General features: G+C 38.6%; 1 protein-coding gene across 4 annotated transcripts in view; it reads right to left on the minus strand.

The window, feature by feature from the left end:
- Positions 1-19,179, minus strand: part of PIK3R1 (phosphoinositide-3-kinase regulatory subunit 1) — an 85,368-nt gene that overhangs the window by 25,881 nt on the left and 40,308 nt on the right. For all 4 annotated transcript variants that reach the window (XM_032279316.1, XM_032279326.1, XM_032279330.1 and 1 more), the window contains 2 exons: positions 1,159-1,251; positions 645-719 (listed from right to left, as the gene is read on the minus strand). In XM_032279316.1, the coding sequence (XP_032135207.1) occupies positions 645-719; positions 1,159-1,251 (168 nt within the window). The remainder of the gene's footprint in view (positions 1-644; positions 720-1,158; positions 1,252-19,179) is intronic.

Below are 19,179 nucleotides of genomic sequence, written 5' to 3' on the forward strand. Positions count from 1 at the left end.
AATTCCACATCCAGTGACATCATGTTGGTTAGCTTCAAACAAATCCCGGTGGGAATATTCAAAAATGGGCAGACCCTACAAACCAGGGGCTTTTTCTTCCTAGAGAGTTGGTTTATCAGCACACCACTGAACCTAACAGTATCACAATGTTACTTAATGTACTCAACACAAAAAAGCCAGAAAGAAAGGGAAAGGGAAAAGGAAAATGGAATGGAAAGGCAATGAAAGGAAAAGGATGTCAGAAGAGACATTTCTTAAGTGACATAGGCTTAAAAATATTTTTTAATTGATTCAGATGTATTAGATGTAGCCAAATTCGGGGTCAAGGAAAGATGGTAAATATGCAGAGAGAGAAAAACACCAAGAGGTGTTTTCTCTCCTCTGCAGGACCCAGGGCCTGATGGCTATGGTGATGACCAACATGCCTGCAGGCTGGCGTGCACACACTTACAAGCCCAACTCAGGAGACAAATGCCAAAGGTTTGCACTGTTACTGTAACAGGGCAGAGGGAACTGTGCATTTCTAAGTTTCCTTTAAACTTAAAACGTTGCATAGATTAAATTCAGTTTTTGGTGTGCATTACCTGAAACAGAAAGCCAAGACCTGTCTATCCCATTTGTACTTCTAGCTCTGTGACACTCACCACAATCAAGAAGCTGTCGTAATTCTGCCAGGTTACTGGAGCTCTGTGTTCTGTATAAAGTTGAACATTCCAGACCTAGGACACAAAACAGACCACGTATGCAAAACACAGCTCTCTGGAGAACCTGTGAGCCTGCTGCCAGAGACATTCCAATTTCCATCCAGAATCTGTTCTAGATGTGTATCAAAGATTCTTGGAAATCAACTCCTACTATTAATCTTATCTGGCATGTCAATGATTTTGGTAAAACCATCTGGCCTTTAATCGTACTTATTAAATTATGGAGAATTTAATAGTTTCCATACAGAAACTACATAAATCTAGATTTAGAAATTATAGACCAAGACATTTTTCCAAGTACTCAGCCCCAAACAGTTTGTGTCCAGCACGGTATCTGCACATAGCTGGTGGTAGGAAATTTACTTAGTGAATGCATAAGAGACAAATATAAATAATAACAGCCATGAAATAAGGGTATAAGGAAGGAACTGATGCCCTCTAGCAGTCTGCTTACCTTTCTTTTCAATGGCTTCCACAAGCTTGACAAGAAGAGGCGGGGCGATGTCAGGAGGGGCAAACTGCTCTGCAAGATCCGGAAGAGTCAAAGCTGCAAACAACAAAATCCCACCATGGTATTTAACTTGGATAGTTGAATACATTAGACCACAATGAAGGACATACAGAGTAATTTAATTACATCTGACCTTTGCAAACTCAGGCCAGAGCAAGAACTCCTACTCTGGGCTCTGCCCTTTCCAGGCCAAAGTGACATGGCTACTGCTTCTCACTTAGGGCCTACTCAGAGTAATGCCCCAGAATTTCCTGCTAAATGGCCTCTTATGGCCTTTCCCCCAAGTCCATCCTCCCCAGGGCGAACCCCGCTGCCTAGGTAGCGGAAGGAAGGGGTGGGATGGAAGGGATGAATCAGGATCGAGCTCTCCCCATAATAGCACACTCTAGGGCAGAACTCTCAGGAGCCCAAGAATCTGAATTCACATCTGTCCTCCTGGTCATTAGGAAGAAATAACTGCCCAGAAAGGATAGGTCAAACTTAACTGAACAGTTTGTTGACATGATTTATAACAAAAATATACAGACACAGGGTACTTAGGCCTCTTTTTGCATTCTTGCCCCAAGCCTCACAAATGCCAGGTGTGGGCTGAGCATCAGATCCAGAAGCCAATATAAATGATCAGTGCCCATTTGATATCAAATTAAATTTCTGTGTAACTGCTGTCAAAGCCTTTATTTGCTTATATATATTTTTGGTCAGTTAGTAATTTGAAAACTGTGGTCTTTTCATAAACTTTTTCCATGTGTTCTACCATTTGTAACGATACCAAAAAACCTAACTGGATGACACTCATAAGTAACATTCTTCAACATTACATTGATAACTTTATTCTCAGTCCAAAAATAAACCATTGTAAGCAAAAAAATTCTCAATTTATGCCAGAAGAGGGAGCTAAATATATTCATCTTAAATGTGTGAAACTACAAAATAAAGGTAAATGAAAGTCATCATGAAAATATAAGTACAACCTGTGTATTACCCTCACTGCTTACAGTCTTTTGTAGGAATAATTTATGTAATCCAAGAAAGGCTAAATATTTGCAATTTTGTTTTTGTGAGATTTCCCCAGTATAGCTCTTTATTAGAAGCCATATACTATGGTAAACAAATTTTTTTTTTTTTTTGAGACAGGGTCTTGCCCTGTCACCCAGGCTGGAGTGTAGTGGCATGATCACAGCTTACTGCAGCCTCGACTTCCCGGGCCCATGTGATCCTCCCACCCCAGCCTCCTGAATAGCTGGGACTACTGTGCATAGCACCACTCCCAGCTAACTTTTGGTATTTTTAGTAAAAACAGGGTTTTGTCATATTGCCCAGGCTGGTCTTGAACTCCTGGATTCAAGCAATCCACCCACCTCAATCTCTCAAAGTGCTGGGATTACAGGCATGAGCCACTGCACGTGGCCAACAAATTTCAAGTAAGGCTATATTTCAAGTACTAAAAGTCAACATAGAACATGCTATAAAAGTAATGTAATTAAATTGTGATCTTGGAGAACAAAGTATGATTAAGTTGTTTTGCAAAAACACTCTTTCAGATTGCAGTATGGAATGTGCAGTACGTAGATGGATGCATGATCTTGCCACTTAACTCTATTAGCCATAGCAACAACTCAGGATAAAAAGAGAAGAGCTAATTTATGAGGGAAAATCCTATAGCAGCACTGTCTATTAAAGCTTTCTGTGATGGAAATGTTCTACAGCTGTGCTCTCCAATAAAGCAACGACCAGCCACACTGGCTATTGAGTAAAATGCAGCCATTTTTTTTGTTTTAGCTGATTTAAATGGAAATAAACATATGCGGCTACTGCCCACAGTCTTATTTGCCTGCACAAGGGCAAATTTTATCAATGGCAGATGAAGGATTCCCGAGTCAGCTTTGTGTTAGAGACCCCATCTAAAGCTATCCCTGAAGACAAGGCATCTTGACATAGAGCTAACTAATCAATATTTGAACTCAAAGCCCTGCAGTGTTTACCTCTCAATTTCTTGAGTGACTCTATCTTACTGCAACATCACTCTAACACATTTTAGATTTCATAAAAGCATAAACAACTTGCCATGACCTTTCCAGTCACTGTGCAGAGGGCTGGGTGAGAACTTCATCTCACTCCAATGTTTCCCACACCTGCCGGAGCTCAGCACCACCTGGAGAACTCACTAGAAATACTGATTCCCAGGTACCACCCTAAATCCTCAGAATCAGAACTTCCAGGAATGGGCTAGTAATCTGTTTGGGGTTAATAATGTGTTTGGGGTTAGAAATAAGCTTTAGAACATATTGTACTCTATTGATAAGAAAATTCATGTGAGTGATCCCATGAAAAAGTCCAGCAATGACATCTCTCAAATCTCTATATGTTAAAATGTAAATATATCTGAAAAGCACTTAAAATACAAACATCTTAAAGGTGTCATAGTCTATTAAAAGCATTATAAAATTTTTAAATATTCTAAAATGAAAGCACACCATTTCATTTCCTCTGATAAATTATAAGCTACCTCTCTTTGCTTTAACATCAATTCACAAAAGTATCCTCTCTCACAAGCACCTTCTACACTGAACGCAATGAAATATCATCCTATCAGCATGTATAACAGAAGGGAAATATAAAGGTAGAGAAATGATGTAGAAAAACATTATTAATTAAGATCCATTATTGTGTCATTCCTTAGGCCTGTCAAACTAACAGGACTTAGCACACCCCAAATCTCAGAAAGCTAAAGATGAAATGGTGAATACATATCCATGCAGCTCTCATGCAACCAACATGCCAGTTCCTCTTCCCCTTTTCTCATAAATTACACAGGCTTTTTTAATTAAAAAAAACCTTTAATGTTGGCTCTGAAAATGGAATTACTTAATAAAGGTTTGTCTCATTCCAGTCTTATCAACACAATCATTTCTGCAGGCAAATATGAAAGTTAAATTAAATGATAATTAAAGATTTCATCTAACTGTGATTGAAATATGCACCCAACAGTTGTTACATTGCTGGGCTGGCAAATGCTTCATACAAAAGGGTTTCCAGCTCTCTCTTTCTTCACTAAGCTTGAAAAATTAAAAAAAAAAAAAAAAAAAAACCAAAACCTTCTTATTTTCCTTTGTCTTTTCAACGTTTCTTTGGCAAACAGTGTTAGTTTACCTGCAGTATCCTGAGCTACAAAATTTCATTTGTTTTACTTATTACTCATTCAGGTGTTGGACGAAGTTTCTAAAAAGCACTGTGCTACCAGTCAGGTATCTGTGAGAACACAAATTTTTTTCAAAATGCACACCAGATTGCCTTAAAAAAAAAAAAGCTACACATATGAACCAGGAAGTATAAGTAATCTTTTTGTAATGTATTGAGTGACTTACCAAAAAGCCTTATCACTCAAATGTATGAATCATCACAGCTGATCACGATTTTGCAACTGGAGTTTAAAATGGTAAGTTTTACAAGGGTATTTTTTAAATAGCAATTCAAAGATTTCCCATTCCTTAGTACAAAATGTCTGTGAGTCAATCCATTTCCTCTTTAAAATATTTAGACATGGGGAATGTGAAAGTTCTACCCAAAAGCTTTAAAGTTTATATCATCTACTTCCAGCAACAGGATCAAATACCATCAAAAGTCTAAAAAGTATCTTAAAACAAAATATTAATTTTTACGGCAACCCTAAAATCAACTATGCCTTTAATTTTACTAAATACACAAAGTCAAGAATTACTTTTGCATTAGATTCCACTTTAAGAAATTCCAACAGGAAATGGCAATTGCTAGGAATTATCAAATTTGGCAAGTTGTTCTTTGAAAAGTCCACGATAAAGTACGTTACAAAGTGTGATAAACCAAAACATAATAGAATTAAAAACAAAAAGATACAAAAAATATCAATTATATAGGGTGGGGTATGGAGCAAACACAAATGAACAGAGCACCATCCTCCCACAGTTTACATATAAATTCTCACTGGGGTTCATCTTTTGATTTTTATTCCTAAGTAAGCAATGGATTTTGGTTGTAGAGCTTGCTGTAGCACAATGTATAAGTGTGGAGAACCAAGTCCACTCTAAAGAATTTGGGCAAATTTGTTGATTCCTTTACTACAATCCAATCCTGGTTTTTCACTAGCTGAATCGTTTTTCATTGAAAGAAATCAGTATTGCTTAGAAAGAAAAGGATAAAGATCAGCAAGAAGGTTTAAAAGTAGTGAATCCAAGACATGCATTACTTTAAAAGAAAGGAGGACTCAGTCTTCGATGTTGACCAGGACACCAATGAACTAGGTGTTCCAGGTTGTAGGAAGAATTTTTGGTGACACATCTGATGCTGCATTTTCCATTAGTTTCAGTTTTCCCCCTTTGCCCTGGTGACAACCAATCACATGGAACAGAAAAAGAGCCTTCTCTTCAAACTTCAGCCCTTCCCAAACCACTAACATGGACAGGCCTCGACAGTCCTTGGGCACCAGCGGTGTGTGGGAGACAGTGGCATTCTTTGCATTAAGTGGTGCCAACACCGTTATGAAGTGCAAAATGAAACCAGCACACAGCTGCACCTTCGAGAGGCATTCTCCATAAAAAAAACGTATTTTGAAGTTAGTGCCTGGCAGGGCTGAGTGGAAAGTTAAGCTACAACACTGGGACTCCAGAGGCCGCCCAAGCCAAATATTTTATTACTGATTGAAGCAGCTTGGAAATCTGTGAAAAGCTGCCACTTACCTTTAAAAAAGCAATAGAAAGAAAAGAAAATGTATATGCAAAGTATGGATCAATATCCTATCAAGATGTTAGTCTGTCTAACTGCTGCTGAGTCAAAACTATTTCTGTCTGAAACACTCTCTCTCAGGACTTTGAGTGAAAAATGTATATTCTGCTGGGCAAATCTAATAAATCCCAATTCTTCAATGCTTCAAACCCTTTAAGCATATTCATACTTTATGCCTATAATGATTAACACCCTGAACTTTAAACTTCTTAAGCTTTATAGGCGAGACTACAACAAATGATGTCCTGTGCTCTTTTACTAAGATAATGCAGCTAAAAGCAAAAGCAAAGAAAAATCCAGCGATGAGTTCCTTAATTTTGGGACACATCTATTTAATCAGTAGTAAAAAAGTGATTAGAAGCAGAGCTTTAAAGCCAAAGAGGCTTAGGTTTTAATCCTTGCTTTGCCACCTACTGAATTCAGTAATCTTGGGCAAGTTAATTAACTTGAATCCCATTTATTCATCTGTAAAATGGGAATAATTATGTACAGTAATAAGGATTAAATGAAGAATAAATATAAACATGACAGGCATCATGCCCAGTATGTAGAAAGCACAAACTAATAGGTAGTTATTATTGTTAGAATTAGTCATGCAATCTTTATTATTTTTAGATTATGGAAATATTCATTGCAATAGCAGATTTTAAGACCAGAAATTATCTTACATAAGACAGACCAAATCTTCTCAATACTTTTCTTAGGAAGCAAGCTGGAAGCATATTTGGTAAACACTTGCATGTTGCCTTTCTATATATAAACAATACTCAAAATCTTCAGAAGTCAAAACTAAAATATTTTCAATTTATCACATTTTCCCCCAAAAGGACTACAATGCTAATATATTTGAGTTATTAGACTTCAGTTTTCTGAATGTGAAGGAAAAATGAAACGATTGTGTACTAAATTATATTGAGCTTGGTGGAAATAACTTTTTTGGAGGAAGAGGGAGAAAAAAAGTATGGGCAATGAAAATGAGAGTACAAAGAGTTGATGTGGAAATAAATCTTCAGCCATAACTACTTTATTTTCAGAGATAACTAGCAGGAGGGAATTAAAAGAGTTGCCAACAGATTTAAACTCGAAGTTTGCAAATCTCCTCAGATACCCTAATTAGTCTTTAATATCGTTAAGTTTATCTTCTCCCATTTATCTGTCCTGCTGCACAGCTAAAGACAAAAGGGATTTGAGATCCTCTGCCCATTCGTTTTATTTCTAGACAACAGACTGGTATAGAAAACAAACAGCAGGCAAAGATCTTCTTATTAAACATAAGCAGACATAACATCTTTGTTTCTGACGGCCTTAGCTAAAGCTTTGGAGTTAAGAGGTAACTAAAACGCAAGATTACATTTAATCTTTGATGGGCTAGCCTAATTAATTGTGATTCTTATCACCTAAATTGGAGTCTTGATTCTAAGATTACAATTTACAGTGTACAGCAAATGAAAATGCTAGGCAGGATGTAAATGGGGAAGAAATGTACTTCCTCCTCTTCTCACCAGAAAAATAATTTATACTTGAGTCCACAGGATTTTTGAAGCCCATGATTTATAAGGAAAGCTGATCTTTCACTGTGCTAAGAAAGATTTCATATGAAGTGTGACCCAGAAGCCCCAAAAAAGAAGAAAAATCACAGGTCATATCATGCAGTGGGCGCTAGGCTGTTTGTTGAATGAATGAATGAATGAATGAATGACTAGTATTGAACATCAACTAGGAGCCACATTCCCACAGTAAGTATTTTACAAAAATATTTTCATTTATTTTTCATAGCAGTTCAAAAGTGTATAGTCTCTATTATCTCCAATGTAAAGGCAAGGAAATTGAGACTTAGAGAAATTATTTGGCCAATGTTACAAAGCTCTTAAGTAGTGTCTATGCATTTCGTTTGGGCCTGTCTTCCCTGCGCCAGAGTATACACGTGCCAATCAAGGAAAGAAACCTCTAATAAGTTTCCCAACACCTCCGGCAAGCCTCCCTATTTTAAAAGGTATCTGCAATAAGGGTGTTGTGTGACACACAGATATCTGATGGTTAATCCCAGAAGGGAATAACCTTAATACTTTCTGATTATGTTCAAGTTAAATGATCTTGATAATAACAGTTTTTGTACTTCCTCCCAAATAACAAGTTAGTATATTCTCTCTCTCTCTCTCTCTCTCTCTCTCTCTCTCTCTCTCCCCCTCTCCCTCTCTCTCGTCATGAACTACTTTGAAATGCAGACATTTAACACTGTAAACAGAAAAGCAATAGGAGTCCCTGTTAATAACCAGAGAAAGCCAGGGGCATTCCAGATGAACCATACTATCTCTGACCGAGGGCAAACTTGTGGAGACACCTTCTCTCCCACTTACATGTGATGATACATTTCAGAGTCAAACTAATACAATGTCACATTAGAAATGCTTAAAAATAATAAAGCAGAGTTTTAAAATGTAACTTGACAAGCCGTGATGTCACAAGCAACTGAAGGATCCCCTGATTAGGAGAGGGCAGGGGGAAGGAGAGGAACTGGACAGAAAGATGCTGCTGGCAGACTGGAGACCGGAAAGAAGCTTTGGATCCAGGCTGGGACCTCACTGACAGTGCAGAGGCAGGACAATGGCTGACCAAGGAGAAAGTGAGTGGAAAGAGAGAAAGAAGAACTGCCAAAAAGGCAAGTTTGTCCAGCTAGACCCAACAAGCACTCTTAAGAAAGCCTGGATGGAAATCAGGAGAAAAAAGCACCACCAGGTTCCATTCCAATAACTACAGAGAATAGGGTTTTTTTATCTGACATTTTTAAACATACTAAAAAGTTAAAAGAATTGTTAGTGAGCACCCACATTATCTTTCACCTAGATTCTACGATTAACATTTTATCATATTTGGTTTATTTACATATTTATCTACCAGTCTTTTTTTAAAAGATGCATTTTAAAGTCAGATGCCGAAGTCAGTTGCCACGGACAGAATTGTGTCCCTTCCCCCCAGTTTCATGTTGACGCCCTGACCCTCAATGCGGTAGTATCTGGAGATGCGGCATTTGGGAGGCAACTGAGTTTAGAGGAAGACATGAGGGCAAGTGCTCTCATGATGGAATTCATGCCCTTATAAGAAGCAGCACCAGAGAGCCTTCTCCCCACCCTTCCCATGTGAGGTCACAGTAACAAGGCAGCACCCTGGAGGCTAGGGAGAGGGCCCTCATTAGAACCCAACCACATTGGCACCCTAATCTCAGACATCCAGCCTCCAGAACTGTGAGAAATAGATTTCGAAATGTCTATGGTGGTACAGACATAAACACCAGTATTTTGTTATGGTAACCCTGATCCAACACATCAGTACATTACACCCAAAGGGAGGAACGGAACCTTGTCTAGAAAATGTCAATGTCAAACACAAATTCTGTAAGTATTTAGTAAATACCCTCTTTGTGTCAGAATGTTCCTAAGGCAGTGCTTCCCCAACTTCCCAACTTTAATGTACATGTGAATAGTCTGATTCAGGAGGTCGGGGTGTGGTGTGGGACTCTGCATTTCCAACGGGCTCCCAGATGATGCCCATGCTGTTGGTCCTCGGACCACAACCACATTTTGAGTAGCAGGGATTGAGGCTGAGCCCACCAGCCATAGAGAGAAAATCCAGACCGCTGTGGGAGACAGAATCCAAATGACTGACCTTCTTCCTGGTAACTTGTTGCCTACATGCCTCAGTTTTATGGGCTGGTCTTACACCAGACCCCAGATGATGCTGACAGACTGGAGGGTCTAGCTGTCAAATCAAATTTGGTGTGATATCACACTGAATTCGGTATCAAAAGAGAAAGACTAGTAGTCACAAGCTCTCCTGCTCTGTTCATTATGTACAGATGAGTGAGGAGGGATCATGTGAGCCCCAGCTTGCCCAAGGTCCCACAGGAAGTCCAAGCCAAGGTCCCAGGCCTCCTGGTTTGCATACCAGAGCCTTTCTCATCTGGCCACATTCAAGAGGACGATGCTCTTTATATTTCCTGTGGGGTGGAAGGAGGAGTTAAGGAGGGACAGGAATTGTTAGAAAGGCTGAGTACAAATTGCTACTACTACTACCACTGCTACAGATAATCCCCATGTGGTGAACACTTAGCGTAAGAAACTGTGCTCAGTGTTTTATCTCATTTAATCTGTACAATGCTCTAAGGAATTATCCTTGTCCCCATTTTACAGATGAGAAAACTGAGATTAAGAAAAGTTAAACAAGCGGCCTAAAGTCATACCAGCAGTAAGAAATAAAGCTAGGATTTTAAAGAAAAGATGGGACTTCAAAGCCAATTGTAACCACTTTGTGAATCTAGGTTGCCTTTTTAGGCAGACACACTGCATGTCGCCATTTGTGAAGTTAAAACATCTTTACATGACACTGATGGACAAGCACTTGACAACAGTTACAACCCTTAGTGACAAGAGGTGCAGTTTTTCAACTTGAGCTTGGATTGGCAGGCCAGCTTCTCACCATCACCTCTGTTTTATCAGGACTGAAGCCTTGCCAGCCCACTCAGCCAGGCTAAATATTTTCAAGACAGCATTTATTAAATATTTTCTCATAAAGCTAAACAAAGCACATTCTTCCCCAAGGATGTAATGGGTTTTATTCAGCTAAATATAGCTGGCTAACTTATCACTTTTAGCAAGGTATAACAGATTCTTCTAGTGACTCATCAGGTGGACCAAGGGCCCTGCAAATCACTTTTTAAAAAATATATATTTTGTAATGTATATTTGTAAGCATCCCAAAATGAAATCTTAGTAAAATATGCTTAACAAATATATGAAGGGGGTTAAAGCACCCAGGATCAAAGAGGGAGAGAAAGGGAAAGCAATGACCTGTGTGTGGAATTAGGAAGAAAAAGGCCAGAAAGGCAAGAGGCCCAAAAACATTGTACAGAAAATTCCCTATCAGCTGGTGCAGAAGAAATGCATGAGAAAAAAAGATAGCTTTTATTCAGACTTCATTTTACAAGTTTGAAAAGATCGCTGATATAAGACTATATATATTAAAAGGTAACAATTTTTGAGATAAACACAATTCTTAACAATTGTGTAAGGAATCAGAGTTTAACAAAGTGAAGCAATATACTTTCACTACCTCAGACAAAGATGATTAATTCTGGTGGGCTGATAAATCTTCATATCTCACAACAGACTATGATCAGTAGTGAAATGAACAGAGGCTACTCACCTCTCTGCTAAAGAAATTAATGGGCTTCTTCTGGTTATGATTTTAGAATTATAATTTTAGATGGGTCAATTTGGGCAGATATTGGACCCTATCACTACATTCTCAAAAAAGCTCAGGGTAATAAATAGTACTATAGTTATTTGTGCCAAACCAATGCACTTAAACACACACACACACACACACACACACACACACACACTTCTGTGATATACAGAAGGCCCTATAGATATGGCAGAACCAAAACACAGAAATATATGTATATATATATATACTAATTATAGAAAGAAGCCTGATCTTGTTCTCAAAAAGATTCTCAGAAATAAGCCAACAGCTACAGAGAAGGTGATATTTGAGTGGTGAGTGAACTCTAATAATTGCTTAAGAGTCAGCAGGGAGACTAGAGCTAACTGTTGAAAGAAAGGTACAAAATAAAAGCTTTACTCAGAGAGGGAACTATTCAATCAGTCATTTTAATTAACACTTTAGATTCCTGAAGGAAATACGTTGTTAACAGTCAGTAGATTGAACACGGCAAAATGTTGGCTTCCTACAATGAAAATCTGTACAATGCTGTTAATGAAAAAGTAGCAGTGACTCAGGCTGCTGGATGGTCCGGAGGTGAAAGCAATCATTTATCACTGCGGGGTATTCCTTTCTGCATTATTATCTCAGAGTCGCCTCTTTCTTAACAACCATAACAACCTATGCTCCACTTTTCCGTTGCACCATTTCGGTCTTCAGCTGAAAGGGAAGTGATAGGGCCTGAACCACGGGACGGAGTTTGTACATTTTGTTCTATCAGATTAGGCTTCAGTAACTTTATGAATTATGAGCTGTCAGCTACTTTTTCATCTGCTATAGAATATGCTTCTTAGAAATTGTGACTATAAATAAAACAACAGATGTTTTTTGTTGGCGCTTATAGGAGCTTGAGTAATTTTTTTTAAAGGGGCTAGAAGTTAAGCAAATTATCTAAAAGGCTGTTTTAGGTTTCCTCCTGTTGGTCACCTTTTATATTAGCCTTCTGAAGACATACATTTTAGCCCATAAATTACTTTTTGGGGCCATTTAATGTAACCTACTGGAGAAACTAGAAAGGGGTCTTCAATACAATTGTTTCTTTTTGTGACTTCTATTTTTTTGTGTTTTTTTTTTAAGAATATTCATTAAATGCCCTACCTATTCATGATTGTCACTGTATCATATGAAAAGCAACTGAAAAGCCACTGTGGACTAGTAGAAAAAAAGCAGACAATAGGCGAAGCCATATGTTCAGATTTTTCTGCCAACAACATGTTGGTAACTTTGGGCAAAACATTTAATGTCTCTGGGCCTCACTGTCATAACAGTGAAGTGGTAAAGGTTTAGCTAGATGTTCTAAAATCATTTCTAGTTCTTAAATTCTGTGTTTTGAAGAACATGTCAAGGAGATTGCATGTTTAAAATTACTAAATTTATATTTAATCACAAATTACTTAAAAAATAACTCTATATTCTCTTTAGCCACTATGTGTTGAAAACCTGGAAGAAATTACAGGCATCTGGAGAATGACTGAAGTTGGCACCAAGCAAAAATTACTTCAAATATGGAGGGGAGGAAGTTAAATAAATGGGAGAATGGCAACGTTTAATTATACTTCACTGGGCCACACTAACTTATAATTTCTAACCCAGGTGGTGGGTGGTTTAAAGTAGTATTTTGCTATAAATTTTCACTTTGCCAGGATGAACAGTAAAATTCAAAAGGATGAAAACATTTCCGTGACTTCTGTATGTGCATCTAACAAAAGACAACCAACTCCATGTTCTTAAATGTATTCCAAAGTTACAACAGCTATAAATCAGAGACTGTAACTTTGCTTCTATAAATCATAGGGTTGCGGGGAGGAGGAGATCATGAAACTGAAAGCAACATGAGGAGAGCGAGGTGAACCGTCACTGCCCTAGTCACTTAGGTTATTTCCTTGAGTCATGATATCAGCATTGTGAAATACATCAACCTCATTTTGTATGTGGGAAAGAGACTCAGAGGTTGGGTGACTATACCAAGATGACTTAACTAGCGTTTAGCAGGTATTACAACCTCTGTTTGGCTGGATCCAAGGGCCCTTCTCTTTCCACCTCAGCTTTGATTTTTTTTTCCTCTTCTCCCTCTTTTGAGTTTCAGCATTAAATTGCTAATAAATGCAATTCATTTTGACAGTTTGAGATTTTTAACTAATGCATGCACAGCACTGCTGGGGTCTAAGAGATGCAGCGGGGCAGAGACCATGCAAAATTAGCTCATGATCCACACAGTGAGTACAAATGTCAGGGATAAAACAGGTAACGGGGCTTAACTGTAAGTCATGATACTTAGAGGAAACTGCTCTGTTCCCAAAACCTCTGTGAGTTTATCCATTCCCCTCTGAGAGTCACTTAATTCTTTGGAAAATAATACGTTCTCAAAAACGTGGTAGTGGGAAATAATCCCAAATCACACAAGATCGGAAAGAATATACTAAAAATGCCCTTGGTATTTGAGGCTCTCATTACCAAGAAGCCAATAATAATCATGACTAACATACACAATGTACTTAATATGTATCAGGCTCTATGCTAAGTTACTTTACTAAAATTATCTCCGAAAATATAATCTTTCACAACATATAAGAAAGGTTCTATCATCGTTTTCATTGTACAGAGAGGAAAAACAGGCTCAGAAGTGATTTGTCCAGGCTCACACAGCTGTACCAGTCAGCACCAGGACTGAACTGATAAGAGATGACCTGGTTTAGAGGGCATAAAGGCAGTTCCCTTCCAGGAGATCCTTCTGTACTAATTGAGTGTCATCCCATGAGGTCCCATAGGGCATATGGTTTCCTTAAAAACTGTACCCCTTTTGGGGGGCAGCCCAGTGCACTACTTTGGAAATTGACTGTGAAGAGCCCGGCAACAAAGTTAGAAAAGGAGTTTGCTAGCCAAAAAGACCTGGAAAGTGGAGAGTTCAAGAATAGCTGCTCTCTGACCCATTTCTCTATGTACTATAATTTTCTAAGATTTTCTATGGGATGTTTAGCATACTTAATGTGTACCAAATGAGAACAGAGCACCTCCTCCTCATGGTGACAACCAACCTTCCTCACTCTTGAAAAATCACAGTCGGAGATAAACTGTTTCCACAGTCCTGCCTTCTAACAGCTGATCGTTCATTTTGGAAGAAAAGACACAGATACACTAATAGTGAATGAGTAGAGTTTAGATGAGGAATTAAGAGGAAGAATGACTTTCAGTGCTCAGTAAATAGTGGGGTCTCACTGTAAGCCACACATGTAATTTTACATTTTCTAGTAGCCATATTACATGCAAAAAGAACAGGTGAAATTTAATCTTTTATTTAGCCCCATGTATCCAGAATATGATCATTTCAACATGTAATCAATATAAAAATTATTAAGTAGATATGTGAGTCTTCATTTTTCTCTTGTTTTACACTCATAGCACATCTCAATTTAGAGCAGCCACCTTTCAGTGGCTCAATGTAGCTTTGACACGTGGCTGGTGGCTTCTCACTGAGCAGTATGGCTCTAGAAGATGCCCTTCAATTTTTCTTTAGTGTGAACTTGATTACTTGGAGAATGTGTTAGCTTTAAATTCAAAGCTAAATATAAAGAAAAAAAGAGCCATATTCCTTAGATGCTGACAGGGTCAAATAAGAGTTCTGTGTCCTTTTACTATTAGCACGTATTAGATAAAAACAGCTTAACTCTATTGGAAGGCATTTAGTCAAAGTTGACAGGGGGCTGGGAGCACCGAAAGTATTTGTTATATACTAAGAACCTGCTGGAATACCAAGAACTTGGTATCCTGCGTTTGTCACAATGCAGGGTGTGGAGTCAGAACATCTTCAGAAATGCCGTGATTAATAACAGTTTCATCTGATGGCTCTCCATCTGCCACTGTCTTCCCTTAAAATAAGCATCAAAAGTGTCTGTGTACCTCCCGTTAGAGACTGTCTGCTGACTGCAGATGACAGGAGGTTTAATTTTCAGGGAAAGACTGGTATGGTTCGGCTATTAAGTCAGAAAACCTAAGGTCTGCTTAGGTTCACATCTTGACATTATGAGCTGCAATAATTTCATTTATAAAGTTAATGGTCATTAACATGTCTGATACTGGCTACAAGACAAATAAACAGAACTTAAGCTAAAGAGGGTAAAGGTCGAAATATCTACCTAGTATTAGAGGCAGAGGCAGGCACCTTAAGAAGATGCTTTTCTTTCTGATAAGATGGTTCAGAGATGTATATAACACAGAATCCTCAAATTCAAAGTCTCTAATACATTCTTCTTCCAGAACATGCAGTTTAATGAAGCCATTCTTATAGAACATGGAACCTATTTTTCAACTGTCTTGGTTACAATATTAAGTCCATTCTGGGCTTCAAACTCCTGCTAAAAAGGCAGCATCCCCAGGAGCTATGGAGACGGAAATAATTTAAACAACTTGTGCTCTCAGATGTTTTCTTGCAACAGGTGCTCACACTGCTTGCTCTTAGTCCTAAAACCTGACTCTTAAGTGCACAGAGTGTGAAGCTTCAACTCAGCTCTTAATGGATTCTTCCAAGAAAAAATGTTTCACAGCTCAAATATCTGCTTCCAGTTTGCATACCCAAGAGAAATTATGTCTTCTAAAAAGTCGGGATGCCATTGTTTTCTCTAAACATAAAATGTGTTTTGGGTATCAGAAACTGGAAGTGGCAAGCAGTTCCCAAACTCAGATTACACGGTAACATAAATAGCTAAGAGGTACTGAATCAAAAATTATTATTCAGGAGAGGCAATAAGAAGAGAACAGGGAATTATAGACAAGGGAGTTTCCTTTAGAAATGTTACTTCCTGGGGAACAGATGCTATCTACAGTGGATGTCTGAAAAAGGCAATGAGGAGAGGACAGGGAATTAATATTATAGACACGGAATCTTCTTTGGAAAGGGCAGTTCCTGGATTTAAAAAATGCTATATATAGTGAATGTTTGAAAATGTTAAATATATAGCAAATGTTAAAAAATGCTATATATAGAAAATATTTAAAAATGCAAAAATTGTCTAACAAAAAAAGGAAAACGTCATTTTACAGCATATGAGTAAAAGTATTAGCAGAACATAATAAATGCGGTGTGTAGTACAGCTCAACTCTCCCCACTCCAGCTGGCTGTCACAAATACATTACTCCCCAGCGGGGCCTGCCTTTGCACAGCCAGCCAGCCAGCCAAAGGGGTAAAACGAACACTAAATTGTAATTACCAACCCTTTGTTCATGGGTTGCTCCTCCATAGTTATGTCTGCATTTCTGCAGGCTTTTTGGTAGACAAGCTGGGGTGAAATCTGTGGGCAGAGGGAACTTCATGACTCCTCCTCTGGATGGAGCAGCGCCTATCAGCCACCTGTTCATATTGCCCTGAGTTATGCATCCTTCTATTTGCTCCTATAATTTAAAATGCTGAAGGGAAAAAAGTAAGATTTTAGGGTACTGTGGACTTCGCTGGGCCAGCCAGCTCTTGCCTCTGTGGTACTCCCACCTCAGACTGGACTGTGAAGGGTTTGGGTTCCTGGTGGCACATATCACAGCGATGACTGAGGAGGTCCCATAAAGCATGTCTTCCCTCTCCCTGGAATGGCCACACCCTGAGAAGCATGCTCTGTGCCACAGGACAAGTAGTAACGTACTATGTCTCCGTCACTTGCCAGGCGACCAAGTTAGCGACAACTGGCCAGGTGAATGTACTAACCTTCTTCAACAGGCCTAGACCAAACTGAAAAATATGAGGCTTGTCTTAGGCACCTGTTTTTCCTTTTCCAAACTTTGTTTTTTTTAACCCAGCTTGGTATTATTTTTCTTTCTCCATTATCTCACACTCTTGCTAATTACCCTTCTCAATCCATGAGACTACATATTGCCTTAGTCTTCTCTAGTTTTGCTCCATTCAAAAGCTAGCCTCTTAGGGAAGAGTCTGTTAAATGCAATCACACTGAAATGAAAAAAATAAAATAAAATGGAAAAATGACCAATGAAGCTTTATGTGTTGTATCACAGAGATGATGTTGATTTTAACAGGTCCTCAAGCCAAATTCTAATTGTAGAATTTCAGAGATGATCTTTCTTGAAAACATAGCTCTTTAGTACTTTGCTGTGAATAAATCATCAGAATGGGTCTATTTAAGATCATTAAAATGCTCCAGCCGGTAGTGGATTTTGGTGTGTGTGTGTGTGTATGTCTGTGTGTGTGTGTGTTTTGAGACAGGGTCTTGCTCTTGTCATCCCAGGCTGTAGTGCAGTGGTATGATCATGGCTCACTGTAGCCTCAACTGCCTGTGCTCAAGTGGTCCTGCCACCTCAATCTCCGGAGTAGCTAAGACTACAGGCACATGCCACCATACCCAGCTAACTTTTGTAGAGATAGAATTTCACCATGTTTTCCAGGCTGGTCTCAAACTCCTGAGCTCAAGCAATCTGCCCGCCTCAGCCACCCAAAGTGTTGGGATTACAGGCGTGAGCCACTGCACCCAGCATAAGCAGTGGATTTTGCACAGCTGAGCCTACGTGGTCATTCTGGATACCCATGCATGCATACTGTTGGTGCTTCAACAACAATCAACTTCATAAGGTAACAGAAAAGAAATATACCAATAATACATTTAATTCATGTAGCACATTAAAAAATTTCAAAATGTTTTTATACTTCTTTTTATACTCCCTTTATACTTCTTTCAAAGAGAAAGCAGAATCAGGTGGTCAAAATGGAGAAAGACCCAGATTAATAAACACATTCAGGCTGTTTTCATTAAAGAACAGATAAACATCTAATTGAAGGAATCAAGATTGCTTTGAACTATGCACTATTTTGAATAAACAGATACTTGGTGTTAAGGATTTCTGTGAACACACCCCTATGAATTCAGCGTCCCACTCCTTGCAACCAGGTGCTTCAGGAGAAAGAAGAAAACCACACCACAAAGGCAATCAGTTACCAAGCCTGCAAGGCCCGTGGCTCTGTGGTTTTTGAAGATATTATCAGCATTTTAATGTGAAACGTCTTGCAGACCCAAAGCCCCAAATAATCACCACTTTTTGGGAATTTGTAATTTTCCAAATGACAATAAGAATATTTATGACTCTGTATATTATAATCTGTCCATTACAAGGGCGATTAATGACAAGAGAATTCCAGTACTATAGGGAGTAGCTTTTTCACATTGACAGCCAGTATGTTTCATTTTTGCCATCTGATTTCCTTCCAAGTGAGAAAAACAGCGGAGACTATGAAATAGTGAGGCTGAGAAGTGAAACGAAGCTAAAGCTCAGAAAAGCAAACTTCAGTGTTTTCCTCAACTCCCATTATCTTCATAAAATCACTAACTCATTTCCCTCCAAGGACTATTATTTGGGGGCAGGGCTTCAAATTAATGCTTAGTCTATAAAGGTCATGAAGAAGCAGCTAACAAGTGACATTTGTTTATCCCACTGCTGAAGCACAGGATGAGGCTGAATTGGAAGCTGACCCAGATAATGATGCTATTGGGATATAGCTCAGTCGAGAATGAATACCTCCAAAGACTCCCAAGAGCCCTGAATTACCATTTGTTCCTGTACAACACTAACTTCCCTTTATCAGTAAGAGTGGGTTATTCCTTACATCCACTGCATGGAAAGATTTTTATCTGACGAAAATTTTAAGAGGACCAAAAAGTGAATACTTTGCAAATCAGGGACTGAAACAATTCTCTTTTGATCATTTTAGAAAATCAGATGCTGCTAAATTTCAACACCTACTTTAGAAATCTCAGAAGCACTCATAAAGCTCCTCAGCAGCCCAACGACAAACGCTCCAGGCCATTCCTGATTCATTTCCCTTGGAGGATCTCTCATCAGTAAGTGTAGCCTCTGAGCAGCATCTGACGATTTGCAGGGGAAAAAAAAAAAAAAAAAAAACTGTGGCCTGAATTGTGTCAACTAGGGACAAAGGCA

Source organism: Sapajus apella, unplaced genomic scaffold (genome assembly GCF_009761245.1).
Source record: "Sapajus apella isolate SASKATOON/1434 unplaced genomic scaffold, GSC_monkey_1.0 scaffold1, whole genome shotgun sequence".
In the NCBI taxonomy this organism is placed as follows: domain Eukaryota; kingdom Metazoa; phylum Chordata; class Mammalia; order Primates; family Cebidae; genus Sapajus; species Sapajus apella.